The 18,900-nt window shown below is 38.2% G+C and overlaps 1 gene segment (V, D, J or C); it reads left to right on the forward strand.

The window, feature by feature from the left end:
• Window positions 1-17,756, forward strand: part of LOC127687767 (Ig heavy chain V region 3-like) — a 507,571-nt gene extending 489,815 nt beyond the window's left edge. Inside the window, 1 exon segment of the V gene segment in view lies at window positions 17,389-17,756. Within this exon segment, the coding sequence occupies window positions 17,389-17,756 (368 nt within the window).
• Window positions 17,757-18,900: the final 1,144 nt, after the last annotated feature.

Raw genomic sequence — 18,900 nt, forward strand, 5'->3', positions numbered from 1 at the left:
GTTCTGTAGGGCAAAGAACACTATCAAAAGGAGAAACAGTAGCCTGCAGGATGGGGAAAGTCTGTCACCAACTCCAGATATCTGCAATACATACTTAAGAAGTAAACATCAAAAATTGCAATCCAATTTAAAAATGAATTGTAGATCTAAAGAGAATTATTAACAAAGGAATAACTATTGAAAAAGAAGTACATAAAGAATGGCCAACATCCTTAGCTGGCCATGTAATGAAAATCAAAAGAAGTCTCGGATTCCATTTTAAAAATTCCGGAATGGCTAAAATGAAGTCACGAGTAATAGATAATGCTGATGAGGATGTGGAGCAAGGTGAACACTTGTCCATTGCAGTAGGAATGCATACTTTTAATGCCATTCTAGTGCATACATTTATATTAAAATTATAATTCCAAGTAAATATCCTTTGTTAGTTAATATTGCTCATAAGTATTTTATTTATTATATATGAACTCTATTGAAATGAAAATTCCAATTGCACATCCATTTAAAAGGAAGCTAAAAAGTTTCAAACATGAGGTATCAAACACCCATTCATCATCATCACCATCAATATCCTATGTAAAACTATCTGTAACTTTTTCCACTGACAGGATCATTTCTTCTCCTTGAAATGATTCATCATTGGAAGCACAATCCTTGATGTTCCATTTACAGGACTGAGATCATGCTGTTATTCAGCACAGGTGTAGATATCCTGATTCCAATGTGTCCTCCAGTGACACACGAAAACTTTGGCTAAGAAAAAGGTGAGTAGAAGAAGCTCAACATTTTGCATCATCTGGACTTCATTACATTTTGTTGTTCATTGGCCATTTTTTACATAACAAAGCTTTTTATGCCAAATTTGTAGTATCAGTCTGTCCTGTCCTTTGTGTGACTCACAATAGGAGAGAAGAAGAAAACATCTAAATTAAAAACTGTCTTTGTGGCTGTCCAGAATTCTGAAGAGTGGAGAAGAAATGATATCCACACACTAACACCAAACCTCTGCCACTTATATATGAATTTAGACAATGTGCTGGATCTGAAGGCCACCTTTGCCTGTGTACAATCCTCTGGACCTCACCTGGATTTAGTTTCATCACTGTCCTGTCTTGTGTATAACATATGAGAAGCTGTCAATCTGGTGTGATGTCTCAGGTTTGTATTCAACGTTAAACCTGATTTACAGATTAACCCGCAGACTATTTCATCAGCTGATAAAGAAGCTGCTCCAGTGTGGTAGTAGAATTTCAGGTTACACTGGGGATTCTTGAGATTAATCATGCTTAATTATTAGGGATTAACATTCTTTCCCTCCTTGCTAAATCAAACACTAATGTCTGGATTATATTTGCATTTCGTGTGATTAGATCTTGCCTCTAGTAGCATAAATTTTACATTAAGTAAAGGTGTGTCTGGTTGGTGCTTTATTCTGTGCATATGTTCTATCACCAGTCCTCACCCTATCAACATATAACATGCTATAACATGCTTTCCACACAAAATAAAAATTGTACCTTCATTTTCAATCCAAATGATGGAGAATTTCTGAAGGATGAATGGGTGGATTCATTTTATCTAGCAATTGTTTCCACTGAAAGACACTCCCCTCACATGGCACTGTGATAAACATGTAGACACAGTCAGGCCTAAACCATTGAAATACATAACTGTCACCTAGAGTGTATCTAGTACCTGGAATTTTAAAGACTATAAAACAATTCAGTGACATTTTTGAGTAAGTGAGCTCTTTCAAATTTTCCACAAAATTTTATAATTGTTAAGTCTTCATTGGCAGGGTGCTTAACAGCTATAAATACATTACACAGATAAAGAATTTTAAAGAATACACAAAAACATTATGTTTTTTATCAAACAGCTAATACTTATTCTTAGACTTTTAATTTCAGACCTAGAACTACTCCATGAACAAGTGAAAAATTCAGGAAGAATATCTTCATTCATTGCAGCTCATATGACAGTTATAAATCAACATCATACTTTTATGCCCTCCATGGCCAAAGCCTCTTAAATGCAGTATCTTTAAGCCTGGTTAGATATGAAGCTCTCTCTCTGTAGAGTCTGCTGCCTGCATTTCCCACACTCAGGACAAGCAGTTCTTGTATCTCTTGCCCTCTGGCCTTTTCTTTCAAACCTGACAATGTGGCCATAGTCTAATATCATTCCATCATCTTTTGTCTTTTGTGGACCCTTCCTACTGCCTATCTTTGATGAGGACATTTGTAGGTTCAGTGAATATCATGGAGAGAATTTCAGGTACTCTCAAATATTCTTCTATCTCAAGACATATCATTCAAGCAGAGATGAAAAATCTCTTTAATATTGATAACCCTGGGAAAATGAACAAAACCTATAGGGCAGGTCTTATTGCCTTTCCTACCCTAGGGGTTCTGAGTCTCAGCTGGAACTCGGCATTCTGGGTTTCACTTCTTTTTACAATGTTGCTACAACTTTGTGGAATTATGATATTTCATGGTTATACATACCTTGATATCTTTCAAATGTTTTTAAACATAAAGTTATGTTTTTGGTGTGGCTTTGTTTGATGAAATTAGTAGTTCACTCATACCTATTTCCATCTGTTTAATCATGGTCACACCAAAAATTCACCATGAAAGTTGTCCAAATGTAGACAATTCACATTACTTCTATGCTCTAAAGATAATGACAGAAACAAAGGAGACGATGTTATATTTTAACATATTTGAAATGATGATAAAATATCCTGGCCCAGGGTGTGACTTCCAACATTTTCTGCCCACTGTGCTGTTTGATAGGATGCTCAGCAACTGACAGATCTGAACAAACCTTTCTCTGTTTTTACCATTGTCACAAATATTGGTCACTGTAAAGGTGCAGGCACTGGCTATTTACTAAATTGAAATCGGAAAAATGTAAGCCAGGAAATTGACAGAGAAGTTCAGTTAACAAAACATTACTATCTTCTGTATAATTATAATATTCACAAAAGCTAGCATGGAGATGATGTGTATTCTTACACTCTATAAGAAGTTTATAGTTTCTGTAAATGTGTGAGTGTGTGTGTGTGTGTGTGTGTATGTGTGTGAAAGAAAATATGTTCTGATAGGTCTCACATAGGAGGCAGTTTCTGGCATCAGACACACACAGGATGAAGGCAGGAGAAACATCAGTGTTTTGACTTCTTCATGTGTCCTACCTATAAAACAAAAGGTAATGATCCATAGATGACTGAACTGAGTCAGGACCCTTTATGTTAGATTAATGGTCTCTCTCAATCTTGCTCCTTCTATACAGTACTGTCAAAAGGACAAAACAGCAACCAAAAAACTGGGAAAAGATCTTCACCAACCCAACATTTGATAGAGGGCTAATATCCAATATATACAAAGAACTCAAGAAGTTAGACCCCAGGGAACCAAATAACCCTATTCAAAATGGGGTGCAGATCTAAACAAAGAATTTTCACCTGAAGAAATGCAGATGGCTGAGAAGCACCTTAAGAAATGCTCATCATCATTAGTCATTAGGGAAATGCAAATCAAAACAACCCTAAGATTTTATCTCACACCAGTCAGAATGGCTAAGGTTAAAAACTCTGGAGACAGCAGGTGTTGGCGAGGATGTGGAGAAAGAGGAACACTCCTCCACTGCTGGAGGGATTGCAAGAAGTTACAACCACTCTGGAAATCAGTCTGGAGATTCCTCAGAAAACTGAACATGACACTACCAGAAGACCCTACTATACCACTCCTGGGCATATACTCAGAGGATTCCCCGGCATGCAATAAGGACACATGCTCCACTATGTTCATAGCAGCTTTATTTATAATAGCCAGAAGTTGGAAAGAACCCAGATGTCCCTCAATGGAGGAATGGATACAGAAAATGTGGTATATTTACACAATGGAATACTATTCACCAATTTAAAACAATGAATTCATGAAATTTGTAGGCAAATGGTTGAAACTAGAAAATATCATCCTAAATGAGGTAACTCAATCACAAAAGAATATACATGGAATGCAATCACTGATAAGTGGATATTAACTAGCCCAGAAACTCTGAATACCCAAGACACAAGTAGCATATCAAATGATTCCCATGAAGAAGTAAGGAGAGGGTCCTGATTCTGGAAAGGCCTGATCCAGCATTGTAGGGGAGTACCAGGACAGAGAAAAAGGAGGGAGGTGATTGGAGTATGGGTGTAGAGAAGGCTTATGGGACATATGGGGAGGGGTCAACTGGGAAAGGGGAAAGCGTTTGGAATGTAAACAAAGAATTTAGAAAGTAAAAAAAAAAAAGAAGTGCTTTCTTGTGAGGATGCGGGTCTTCAATTAGCTATTATTTAAGGAGATAAGAAGTGAGCTTCCATGAAGGCTTCTGTGCTTCCTATCACAAAGTGGGTCCTCTTGATTCCAAAAACTTAAGTACACTATAAGAATGAACACCTGGCACAAATCTCTCCTGGCTCCCACCAAACATGTGTTGAAAACCCAAAGCTGGGCCTTTGAGGTCACTAGTGTATAAACATGGTCAGGATTACTTCCTCATTCCTGCTGCTGATTGTTCCTACATGTGAGTTCTAAGGCTCCCTCAGGGATGAACCTTTCTATTCTCACCTTAGTCTAACCTTCGTCTTCCTTATTGTCTTCACAATGTTCTTTCCCAAGTAACTGTAAAAGACATTGCATCTCTCCCTGAACCATCTGTCTGACTTGCTTCTTCTCTCGGTTTTCACTGATGACTTCTGGTATAGGCATTAACTGGATTTGTCATTCCACAGGGAAGGGTCTGAAGTACTTGGCAAACATTTAGTGGGATGATCATAAGTGCCACAACCCATGATTGAAGAGCCTGCTCACAGTCATTAAGAACACCTCACACCAGTCAGAATGGCTAAGATTAAAAATTCAGGAGACAGCAGGTGTTGGCGAGGATGTGGAGAAGAGGAATACTCCTCTACTGCTGGTGGAGTTGCATATTGGTGCAACCACTGTGGAAATCAGTCTGGCGGTTCCTCCAAAAACTGGGCACCTCACTTCCAGAAGATCCTGTTATACCACTCCTGGGCATATACCCAGAAGATTCCCCAGCATGTAATAAGGATACATGTTCCACTATGTTCATAGCAGCCCTATTTATAATTGCCAGAAGTTGGAAAGAACCCAGGTATCCCTCAACAGAAGAGTGGATGCAAAAAATGTGGTATATATACACAATGGAGTACTATTCAGCCATTAGAAACAATGAACTCATGAAATTCTTAGGCAAATGGATGGAGCTGAAGAACATCATACTAAGTGAAGTAACCCAGACTCAAAAGATGAATCATGGTATGCGCTCACTAATAAGTGGATATTAACCTAGAAAACTGGAATACCCAAAACATAATCCACACATCAAATGAGGTACAAGAAGAACGGAGGAGTGGCCCTTGTTCTGAAAAGACTCAGTGAAGCAGTATAGAGCAAAATCAGAACAGGGAAGTGGGAAGGATTGGGTGGGAAAACAGGGTTAGGGAAGGGGACTGATGGGACTTTCGGGGAGTGGGGGTCCAGAAAAGGGGAAATCATTTGAAGTGTAAATAAATATATCAATAAATTAAAAAAAAAAAAACAAAAAAAAGTGAAAAAAAAGAAAAAAGAAAAAAAATAAAAGAACACCTCCAACAACTAAGCATTCCCTCAGATCAGCTGTGTAGAAACATACTGTGCTCAGGACCCTTTGTACTAGAGTGACTATCATCTCTCAATCCTGCTGCATCCGCAAATCACTCACTAGAAGTGTTGTGTACTAAGCAACCTGGTCTAGTGTGTTTGCTACTCTCTATGGGAAACAGAAATGAACTCTATTGAGGGCCCATGTGTCTTCCATCATAGACTGATACCCCTTGAATCCTAAAACTGAAGTACACCATCAGAGGCAGCACCTGGTGATGGAATGCAAAGCTCTCCTGTATGCATCCAAACTTGGGGTAAAAAGCCAAAGTTGGGCCTGTGTACTCACTAGTGTGCGGCCATGGACAGGCTTACTTCCTCATTGCTGCTGCTGATTGTCCCTGCGTGTGAGTGCCAAGACTACCTAAGGGATCGACTTTTCTATCCTCACCTGTTACAACCTTACCTTCTCCCTTTTCTTTTTCTCCACAGATGCTCTGTCCCAGGATACCCTGAAAGAGTCTGGCCCTAGAATATTGCAGTCCTCCCAGACCCTCAGTCTGACTTTCTCTTTCTCTGGGTTTTCACTGAGCACTACTAATATGATTGTGGGCTGGATCTGTCAGCCTTCAGGCAAGTGTCTGGAGTGGCTGGCAACCATTTGGTGGGATGGTGCTAAGAGCTACAACCCATCCATTACTAGTCAGCTCACAATCTCCAAGGACACCTCCTACAACCAGGCATTCCTCCAGATCAGCAGTGTGGACACTGAAGATTCTGACACATACTACTGTGCTCAGAGAGCACATTGACACAGCCTCAGTTTTCAGTTATATATTGTTTCATACTCATACACAAGTCTCTTTCTTCCTATTGTATCATAGGATGGAAATGCCACAGCTTTCAAGCTTGCTTCTGTGGTTTCTTGTTTGCTCGTAGCTTAAGAGTGTCTGTTCCTGTTATTCATCCTAGGTCCCTATTAAGATGCTGATAAATGATTCCGTGTTTTGTTTTATAAAGCTGATGGATGTTTGGTGCCTATGGCAGGAGATTCAGAGCTATTGTTCCACTCAGTGTTAGGCTTCAAATTCCCACAGTAGAAAATTTCAAATTACTATAATATTCACCATCAGTAGACAACTGTTTATGGTGAAGATGGGAATCAGTGGATGAGTATTCTCAAATTGAGTTACCGACCAAATGTGTTCATAGATACTCCATAATAATTCAGGGTATTTTGAAGTCTATTGACTGCTCTCCACAAACTAATTTTAACACCATATGGTTCAAAACAACACTTACATATTTTAATGAACACAGAGAAGTTGAGATTGTGCCCTAGTAAATATTTCATTCTTCCTTCCTTATTAGTGTTCATAGTAGAGGAGGTACTTTGTATGACATTGGATGAAAAAGGTAATAAACAGTCTAGGTATGGTTCCTGTCATCTATAATAGTTACCTGTCTGTCCTTTTGATGGTGTCCTTTGCCGTACAGAAACTTTGTAATTTTATGAGGTCCCATTTGTCAATTCTTGATCTTAGAGCATACGCTATTGGTGTTCTGTTCAGAAATTTTCTCCTTGACCAATGTCCTCAAGGGTCTTCCCCAGTTTCTTTTCTATAAGCTTCAGAGTGTCTGGCTTTATGTGGAGGTCCTTGATCCATTTGGATTTGAGCTTAGTACAAGGCGATAAAGATGGATCAATTCGCATTCTTCTGCATGCTGACCTCCAGTTGAACCAGCACCATTTGTTGAAAAGGCTATCTTTTTTCCATTGGATGTTTTCAGCCCCTTTGTCGAGGATCAAGTGGCCATAGGTGTGTGGGTTCATTTCTGGATCTTCAATCCTGTTCCATTGATCTGCCTGACGGTCACTGTACCAATACCATGCAGTTTTTAACACTATTGCTCTGTAGTATTGCTTAGGTCAGGGATACTGATTCCCCCAGAATTCCTTTTGTTGCTGAGAATAATTTTAGCTATCCTGGGTTTTTTGTTATTCCAGATGAATTTGTTAATTGCTTTTTCTAACTCTGTGAAGAATTGAGTTGGGATTTTGATGGATATTGCATTGAATCTGTATATTGCTTTTGGCAAAATGGCCATTTTAACTATATTGATTCTGGCGATCCATGAGCATGGGAGGTTTTCCCATTTTTTGAGGTCTTCTTCCATTTCCTTCTTCAGAGTCTTGAAGTTCTTGTCGTAAAGATCTTTCACATGTTTGGTAAGAGTCACCCCACGATACTTTATACTGTTTGTGGCTATTGTGAAGGGGGTCATTTCCCTAATTTCTTTCTCAGCCTGCTTATCCTTTGAGTATAGGAAGGCCACTGATTTGCTTGAGTTGATTTTATAACCTGCCACTTTGCTGAAGTTGTTTATCAGCTGTAGGAGTTCTTTAGTGGAGTTTTTTAGGTCACTTAGGTAGACTATCATGTCATCTGCAAATAATGATAGTTTGACTTCTTCCTTTCCAATTTGTATCCCTTTGACCTCCTTATGTTGTCGAATTGCCCGAGCTAGTACATCAAGAACAATATTGAAAAGATAGGAAGAGAGGGGGCAGCCCTGTCTAGTCCCTGATTTTAGTGGGATTGATTCAAGTTTCTCTCCATTTAGTTTGATGCTGGCTACCGGTTTGGTATATATTGATTTTACTATGTTTAGGTATGGGCCTTGAATTCCCGTTCTTTCTAAGACTTTAAGCATGAAAGGATGCTGAATTTTGTCAAATGCTTTTTCAGCATCCAATGAAATGACCGTGTGGTTTTTTTCTTTGAGTTTGTTTATGTAGTGGATTGCATTGATGGGTAAGATGTTTTTACCTATATTAAACCAACCCTGCATTCCCGGGATAAAGCCTACTTGATCATGGTGGATGATCGTTTTGATGTGTTCTTGGATTCGGTTGGCAAGAATTTTATTGAGTATTTTTGCATCGATGTTCATAAGGGAAATTGGTCTGAAGTTCTCTTTCTTTGTTGGATCTTTTTGTGGCTTTGGTATCAGCGTAATTGTGGCTTCGTAGAAGGAATTGTGTAGTGTTCCTTCTGTTTCTATTTTGTGGAATAGTTTGAAGAGTATTGGTGTTAACTCTTCTTTGAAGGTCTTATAGAATTCTGCATTGAAACCATCTGGTCCTGTGCTTTTATTGGTTGGAAGACTTTCTATGACTCCTTCTATTTCTTTAGGCGTTATGGGACTGTTTAGATGATCTATTTGGTCCTGATTTAATTTTGGTATTTGGTATCTGTCAAGGAAATTGTCCATTTCTTCCAGATTCTCCAGTTGTGTTGAGTACAGGCTCTTGTAGTAGGATCTGATGATTTTTTGGATTTCCTCAGTTTCCTTTGTTATATCTCCCTTTTCATTTCTAAGTTTGTTAATTTGGATACTTTCTCTGTGCCCTTTGGTCAGTCTGGCTAAGGGTTTATCTATCTTGTTGATTTTCTCAAAGAACCAGCTCCTGGATTCGTTAATTCTTTGTACGGTTCGCTTTGTTTCCAATTGATTGATTTCAGCCCTGAGTTTGATGATTTCCTGCCTTCTACTCCTCCTGGGTGAATTGGCTTCTTTTTGTTCCAGGACTTTCAGGTGTGTCATTAAGCTGCTAGTGTATGCTCTCTCCATTTTCTTTTTGGAGGCACTCAGGGCTATGAGTTTACCTCTTAGCACTGCTTTCATTGTGTCCCAAAGATTTGGGTATGCTGTGCCTTGATTTTCATTAGTAATCTGCAACAGGGGAAACCCTGCCCTCCAGTGGTGCAGAAATAGCCCTAGAGCCTCTCAGGAGGCTGAAACACCAGCCAGAGACAAGACCAATTAGCTCCAGAGAACAAGATGGCAAAGGGCAAACGCAGGAACACTACTAACAGAAATCTAGGCAATATGGCGGCATCTGAACCAAACTCTCCAACATCAGCAAGTCCTCGTTATGCCAACACATCAGAGAAACAAGATTTGGATTTAAAATCACTGTTCATGATGCTGCTAGAAGAACACAAAAAGGACATGAATGAATCTCTTAAAGAAATGCAGAGGAACATGAATAAGCTAGAAACCCGTATAATGGAAACACAAAAAACACTTAAAGAAATGCAGGAGAATAAGGCGCAAGAGATAGAAGCCAATAAAGAAGAAAGGCAAAAAAAAAAAAACATAAAGAAATGCAGGAGAACATGAGTCAACAGGCAGAAGTCATGAAAGAGGAAACACAAAAATCTCTTAAAGAATTACAGGAAAACACAGACAAAAAAATGATGGAACTGAGCGAAACCATCCTGGACCTAAAAACAGAAGTAGAAACAACTAAGAAATCACAAAGGGAGACACCTTTGGAGATAGAAAACCTTGAGAAGAAATCAGGGGTCATAGATGCAAATATAAACAACAGAATACAAGAGATGGAAGAAAGAATCTCAGATGCCGAAGATACCATAGAAACTATTGACTCAACTGTCAAAGAAAATACAAAATGCAAAAAGCTTGTATCTCAGAACATCCAGGAAATCCAGGATACAATGAGAAGACCAAACCTAAGGATTATAGGTATAGATGAGAGTGAAGATTTACAACAGAAAGGGCCAGCAAATATCTTCAACAAAATTATGGAAGAAAACTTTCCTAACTTAAAGAGAGAGATGCCTATGAATATACAAGAAGCCTACAGAACTCCAAAAAGACTGGACCTGAACAGAAATACCTCCCGTCACATAATAATCAAAACCCCAAATGCACTAAACAAAGAAAGAATATTAAAGGCAGTAAGAGAGAAAGGCCAAGTAACATATAAAGGAAGACCTATCAGAATCACACCAGACTTCTCACCAGAGACCATGAAAGCTAGAAGATCCTGGGCAGATCTCATGCAGACTCTAAGAGAACACAAATGTCAGCCAAGACTACTATACCCAGCAAAACTCTCATTCACCATAGATGGAGAAACCAAGATATTCCATGACAAAACCAAATTTACACAATATCTTTCCACAAACCCAGCTCTACAAAGAATAATAGGAGGAAAACTCCAATACAAGGAGGGAAACTACACCCTGGAAAAAGCAAGATAGTTACCTTCCTTCATCAAACCCAAAAGAAGATAACCACTCAAATATAAAAAGAACATCAAAAATGACAGGAAGTAATAATCACTATTCCCTAATATCTCTTAACATCAATGGTCTCAATTCCCCAATAAAAAGCCATAGACTAACAGACTGGATAAGGAAACAGGACCCTACAATTTTCTGTATACAGGAGACACACCTCAGTGTCAAAGATAAAAGCTACCTTAGAGTAAAAGGCTGGAAGACAATCTTATAAGCCAATGGTCACAGGAAACGAGCAGGAGTAGCCATTCTAATATCAGATAAAATTGACTTTCAACCTAAAGTCATCAAAAGAGACACAGAAGGACACTTCTTGTTGGTCAAAGGAAAAATCCACCAAGAAGAAATTTCAATTCTGAACATCTATGCGCCAAATGCAAAGGCACCCTCATTCGTAAAAGAAACTTTACTAAAGCTCAAAGCACACATTGCACCTAACACAATAATTGTGGGGGACTTCAACACTCCACTTTCCTCAATGGACCAATCGGGAAAACAGAAACTAAACAGAGACACAGTAAACTAATTGAAGCTTTGGACCAATTGGATTTGACTGATATTTATAGAACATTTCACCCTAAAGCAAAAGAATATACCTTTTTCTCAGCACCTCATGGTACCTTCTCCAAAATCGACCATATAATTGGACACAAGGCAGACCTCAACAAATATAAGATGATCGAACTAATCCCATGCCTCCTATCAGATCACTATGGTGTAAGAATGATTTTCAATAGCAACAAAAACAACAGAAAGCCCATATACACATGGAGGCTGAATAATACTCTACTCAATGACACCTTGATCAAAGAAGAAATAAAGAAAGAAATCAGAGACTTTTTAGAATTTAATGAAAATCACTGTCCTATCGTATGATTAGGGTATGAGAATCCTTAAATCTTGTGCTGTGTCCAAGGTTTGTATACCACATCTATCTGGGCTTTTAGATTTACTTTTAGGACAAATTTTGCTCACTGTTATGCCCTCCAGGATGTCCAACATCTAATAGAACTGAAAAAAGAAGTAGGATTTTCTCCTTTTAAAATTTTAACAAATAGAATGCAGTGAAAATAAATGAAGGCACTGACAAGTAAATAAACAAATTAGAAAAATGTGAACCAGGAAATTGACAGATAAGTAAAGTTAATGAGCCATCATTCCTTTTTGTGTAATAATAGCATTCACATCTGTCTACATGCTGATGACTCTTAGTCTTATACTAAATCTACATTCTCCATATGTTTGTGTGTATGTATGTATTTGTGTATGTGAACAAAAACATGTTCTGACAAGACTCCTATACGTGGCAATCTCTGGCTCGGGCACAGAGCAAGATGAAGGCTGGAGACACACCACTGTTTTGAGATATTCATGTGTCCTTCATGGAAAAATATGAGGTAATGATCCCTGGATGAGTGAGCAGAGTCAGGACCCTAAGCGTCTCTCTCAATCTTGCTAGATCTATACCTCATTCATCTGAAGTTTCATTCTGAGGACTCTTGTATTCAGTTAGCTACTCTATATGGGGATCAGAGGTGAGCTCCTTTGTTTCCTATCACAAATTATTTCCTCTAGAGTCCTAAATTTTAAGCACACCATCAGAGTGAGCACTTGATGAGGGAATGCAAATCTCTCCTGCTTCCATTCAAACTTAAGTTAAAAATCCAATGATGAGCTCATAGGTGTTCAGACATGAAGTTCCTCATTCCTGCTGCTGATTTTCCCTGCATGTGAGTCCCTAGGCTTCCTAGGGGATAAAGTTCTCTATTCTTACTCTAGTCTAACCTTATCATATGTATTATTTTCTTCACAGATGCCCTGTCCCAGGTTACTCTGGAAGAGTCTGATCCTGGGATATTGAATCCCTCACAGACCCTCAGACTGATTTGCTCTTTCTTGGGCTCTCACTGAGCACTTATGTAATAGGTGTGGCCTGGATTTGTCAGTCCTCAGGGAAGGGTCTGGAGGGGCTAGCAAACATTTGGTGGGATTATAGTAAGTACTACTACCCATCCCTAAAGAGCCAGTGTACAATCTATGCACTAAGGTATATGTGCTAACGTGATATGAAAATATATGAAATCCAGCACTCATATTCTTCCATGCTGATCCAAGCAATAAGAACTATATGGCTAAACTTACAAGTAAACATATATGCTTCTCAGCTATTTCCCATATGCACATGATTTAATTTTGAATTGCTTGATTTATTCAGGTTTTGTGGTGTTAACTTCATCTGCTATGAGTTCATATTTACAAGGACCATGTGCAATCCTGAGGCACCATGGAAGGATTTTCATTACAGGTCTTTAGGATCCTACCTTTCATCTGGATTGTTCTATTTCACTATTTATGAGATTTTTTCCATTAACTCTCCATTTTGTGAATACAGGAGGATTTTAGCAGTAAGTTTAAAATTGTTTCAGCTTCTCAGAGTGCAGCCAGTTCCTGAGCTGCTTCAACATGTTATTTGTTTATATATATATATATATATAGTCTTAATCCTGTGTACCATTATAAGTCTTTTCACTATGTCTACTAAACAATGTAGGTGGAGTGACTGACCCTTTGAACACAGGTGTTCTAGCCCAGGCATATTATGATGATGTCAGGAAAAAGCCTGTTATCTACTGTCATTACATTTTTATGAATGGAAACTCCTGGAACTGGATCCAACAGCCAGCAAGGAGAAACCTGGCTTCAAGAGAGACATTATGGTAATATTGGCACAACTTAAATCGCTGATGAATAAATCATCATCCCCAGGCAAACTAGAGGAACTTTGTCAACATTGACGTTACATGGATGTTTTTCCCCCTTAGGCTAGACAGGCAACTTCAGTGTAAGCCATGAAAAATTTCTGGGAGGCTTGTGACCAGCAGATGGCACAATGAAGCCATGAATCCACATAAAGAGATGAGGTGGTTATGGAGGACACTGTATGTACTCTGTGGTTTTCTTTATTAAGTGTACTAACTGATCTGCACTGCGGTTTAACTGTTTAACATGTGATGTCTCCATGCTCAAACACCATAAAGATTCTTTGCTAAACATTTTGCAGATTTATGTTCACTTGTTTTTATTAGGTTTTTAGAACATTTTGAAAAAAATATGATACAATTTATTCTAATAACTGATTTCCCCAAATTCAAATATTTCCAGATCCTTCCTTTTCCCCAAATTCATGCAAATACACACTTTTTTCTTTCTGAATATAAGCCAAAAAAAAAAAGAATTTAAAGAGGTATTAAAACCAAACAGAAACAAGACCAAACCAATAAAACATGAGACACACACACAAAGCAACGTAGAGAGACAGAGAGAGAATAGAGAAGAGAAGAGGAGAGAGAGAGAGAGAGAGAGAGAGAGAGAGAGAGAGAGAGAGAGAGAGAGAGAGACTAATAAATTCACAACTCTGTAGCCATGATATATAGGAAAAACATGAGTGAGACAAAAGTATTTGAACAAGGCAATAATAGTAAAAAAATGTTTGCAAATAATCTATTATCAAATTCAGGTTTTTGATTATCAACTGCTAAGCACATCTTCATGGTTAACTGTGTTTAATATACCCTGTGAGATCCCACTGAGAAAATTAATTATTCCTTCTTTTTGCTTAGGTCTGAGATCCTGTGTCCACTTCTTTCTCCCAAATTGGGATTTTATTTGGGTTGACTTGGTCGATGCTCTGTTTCTGCAGCTACAGTCTATGTGAATTCATATGTGCATGCACCCAGTTGTGTCTGGAAGACTCTCTTTCCTTAGAGTCCTGCAACTACACTGTATCTTATCTGTTCAATATTGAAACAATCCACTCTCAATTTTTATCTCTATTTTACTATAACATTTTTGTAAATTCCTCATACTCTAGTGGTCCAATTCTATTCTCTCAGCTTCTACAATTAAGTACCCCAAACACAATATTGAAATCTTGGAACACATATGAATAAGAACATGAAGCACTGCCTCATGGATGTGGTGACCTATTCAGTATATTTCTTTCCAGTTCCATATATTTACAGATAAGATAATTCACGTTTTATCACTGAGAAATAATAACTTTTCTATATGTAAAAATTTGTATTTTTATTTATGCTTTATTAGAATTCTGCAATGATTTTTTCCTCTATATTACTAAAAGATCGTGAATAACATGCTGTCAATAACATGAATGCATGAGCGCCTCTACAATAAGATGTAGAGTCATTTGAGAACATGTGTGAGAAGGTTATTTCTTGGAAACAATAACTTTATTTTTTTATTTTTTGGCCATTTTTCATAGGAAAGACTTCATACCAGGTAAGTGTGGTTAAAGATCGGGTTTAGAGATGTATAGGCCCTAGTTGTATTGCTAAGGGCCATCTTGTTAACCTGTGTTAAAATATTTATATTTATATCCAGGAGGCTGTTTGAGCCTTGATCACAGAGGTTCATACATGCTCTGTGTAAAGATTGATGCAGACATTCATGAGTAGTCAGGCTGTTTAGAATGATTGACAGTATATTCAGCAACAGATTATCCAATGATACTAGCCTCTCATCCAAGAATCAAAGACCATCATAAAACATGGAAAAGGATGTAAGATTACAAGAATGGGGTTAAAGGTCATGAAATCTTATCTCCAGGGGTTTCACTGTGCTTAGTGCACACATGATCTCTTTGTTGCTTTATATGCCAGCAAAAAAAGCATACAAATCAAGTCAAAATTACCACACGAGAGACCTTGATATGACAGAGCTAGTAAAGATGTCAATTATACAAATCATCCTCTAAGTGTAATATGTCCCACATGCTGATATCAGCACTAAGAATAATACAACAATTTTAAAATTACAGTATGGATGGGATGTACTATTGAGGGACCACAGCAAGTAGATGGTCTTTTGGCATTTGCTGACTGATGGGCAAAATACATTTTTTTGGGGGGGTAAGATTTCTGGAGGTTCACTCTTTACTAGTGATCACCCTATCTATGTGCATTTAGGCAGCACTAATTAAACTCACTGTGTCATTATTTTTTCTTTTTTTATTTGATATATTTTTTATTTAAATTTCAAATGATTTCTACTTTTCTAGAGCCCCACTCCCCAAAAGTCCCATCAGCCCCCTTCCCTCCCCCTGTTTTCCCACTCAACCCTTCCCACTTCCCTGTTCTGCTTTTGCCCTATACTGCTTTGTGTCATTAATTATTAATAGAGAAGTGGTCAGGATGTTAGGAAAGAGAGTTATTGGAAAGTTTCAAAGGGACCCAGTAGTGGTAGATTTTGGTGAGAGTCCACAGAGTCATTTTTGATCATAGCATATTTCATATTTAATAATGATATTTCATATGATTGAAAATTTAAAAGAATAAAAGTCCTCATGAAATATAGAAATAACAATTTCACATATCTATAGAATTTTCATACATGTGTATTTTGTACACTGTGCATTTTCTCCTATAATGACTTATCCCTCCTTTTTTCCCTTCATTCTACTATACAATTGGTACATCATCATGTATTTGCATACATAGTTGTCGATAACTATGAAAAATATAATAGCTAATAATAATAGTCACATTTAATGTGTATGTTTTTGAGACTGTCTTAATTAATGTAGCTATATCTCATAGCATCAATTTTTCCAAAAGCCATGTAAATTTCTTATACATTTCTGGTTTTTGTTTGTTTTTATTGTTTTTTTCAAGACAGGGTTTCCCTGTAGTCCTGGCTGTCCTGGAACTTACTCTATATACTAGGCTGACCTTGAACTCAGAGATCGGCCTGCCTGTGACTCCCAAGTGCTGGGATTAAAGGATATATATATATATATATATATATATATATATTTGCATTAGTGATAAACTCCTTCATATACACACCTATAGCTCATATCTATAATTTAGTTAATCATGATAGTGCTGTAATAATCAGTGATATATAATATTTAACAACATTTTCTTTTATACAATTGTACATTTTATTGAATTTTGAAGTACAACCTGTGGGAAAGGCAAATATTACTTGCATTTATCTAAAAGAAGGCTTTAATTCTCAAAAGCTAGCCATTTTTGGAATTTAGCATCAAAATCATCATCATCATCATCATCATCATCATCATCATCATAAAGCACCATCTGTAAATTCATGTGTTAACATTGTCCCAAAATATAGCAACAGACTCAGGCCAAAGATTTATTGATATATGTTCCTGAAGTTACATCCACAACATGTGACTAGGGCTCAGGGAAAGTGTATGGGATGCATATCCTCAGAGAGGATTAGGACTAGGACCTAAGCATTCTGCTACCTGTCCCATGTGCCTTTTCAGTCCTTCCTCTCCAGTTCCTCTCTAGCTGGACTAGGTTCTTACCTAAAAAATGCATTGCTCATGAATATGCAAATTCACTGAATCGATGGCATTAAGATAGAGATGTCCACACCCTGATAAAAACCTATGATCAGGGTCATCTCTACAGTCACTGAACACACTGACTCTAACCATGGAATTGAGCTGGGTCTTTCTCTTCCTCCTGTCAGTAACTACAGGTAAGGGACTCAGCAGTTTCAAATCTTAAAAGGAGACAGGGCTTGTGGTAACAATGACATCCACTCAGCCATTCTCTCCATAGGTATCCAATCACAGGTCCAGCTGCAGCAGTCTGGAGCTGATCTGGTGAGGCCTGGGTCTTCAGTGAAGCTGTCCTGCAAGGCTTCTGGCTACAGCTTCACCAGTTACTGGGTGAACTGGGTAAAGCAGAGGCCTGGACAAGGCCTTGAGTGGATTGGAATTATAGATCCTTCAGATGATTTCACTAGCTACAATGAGAAATTCAAGGGCAAGGCCACACTGACTGCAGACAAATCCTCCAGCACAGCCTACATGCAACTCAGCAGCCTGACATCTGACGACTCTGCGGTCTATTACTGTGCAAGACACAGTGTTGAAACCACATCCTTAGTGTGTCAGAAACTCTGGGGGATCAAAAAGCTGCCCTGAGAATGAGATGACTGAAACATTAATTTTCAGGCTTGCTCAGAAATTGCAATTTTGTGTGTCCATTCCTTGCCTCTTCCTCACAGTCCTATAGTTCCATTGTCAGCTTTGTCAATGCCCACCTATGAATAAAGTGATACTTGCTGAGGGTGAACTTACAGTTCACCATACCTTATAAATCTCTTCACCAGTGACTACCTCCATTGACAAGTTACAAAACATGGAAAAGTATGATGATGCATAATAAATAATATCATTGGATCCTAAGAGAGAAGGCCTGATTTAAATTGTTGGGAATAATGTATAATATGAGTTTGACATATAAAATCCAAATCACCAATATCTGGGCAAACAAATTTTCCTTCATAGTCTTAAGTAATAAGTGGAGAAGAGCTTCACTAGGTACTATATCACCCCAAGCTTTCGATATCTGGGGGTGCAAACCGCCAGGGGTCTGCCTGCACCCAAGAACTGAACACATAGGCTGTTTGGCTGCTAGTCCGCCGGGCATGGGGCCTGTGTCCTGCCTGGAGACCAGCAGAGGGAGAGACTCCCTGGGGCCATATTTGCTGCTTGCCAGAGCAGAAGAGCTTCACTAGGTACTGTATCACCCTGAGCTTTACATCTCTGGGGGTGCAAACTGCCAGAGGCCTGCCTGCGATTCTCCTTGTACTAAGCTCAACATCAAATGGATCAAAGACCTCTACATAAAACCTGACACACTGAAACTAATTGAAAAGAAACTGGGGAAGACCCTTGAGGACATGGGCACAGGGGAAAAGTTCCTGAATAGAACACCAATAGCTTATGCTCTAAGGTCAAGAATTGACAAATGGGACCTCATAAAACTACAAAGTTTCTGTAAGGCAAAGGACACTGTCAAAAGGACAAAACATTAACCAACAGATTAGGAAAGGATCTTCACCAACCCTAAATCTGACAGAGGGCTAATATCTAATATATACAAAGAACTCAAAAAGTTAGAATCTAGAGAACCAAATAACCCCATTAAAAAGTGGGGTATCGAGCTAAACAAAGATTTTTTACATGAAGAAATTCGAGAGCTGAAAAACACCTTAAGAAATGTTCAACATCATTAATCATTACGGAAATGCAAATCAAAACATCCCTGAGGTTTTACCTTACA

This window comes from Apodemus sylvaticus, chromosome 6, assembly GCF_947179515.1.
Source record: "Apodemus sylvaticus chromosome 6, mApoSyl1.1, whole genome shotgun sequence".
In the NCBI taxonomy this organism is placed as follows: domain Eukaryota; kingdom Metazoa; phylum Chordata; class Mammalia; order Rodentia; family Muridae; genus Apodemus; species Apodemus sylvaticus.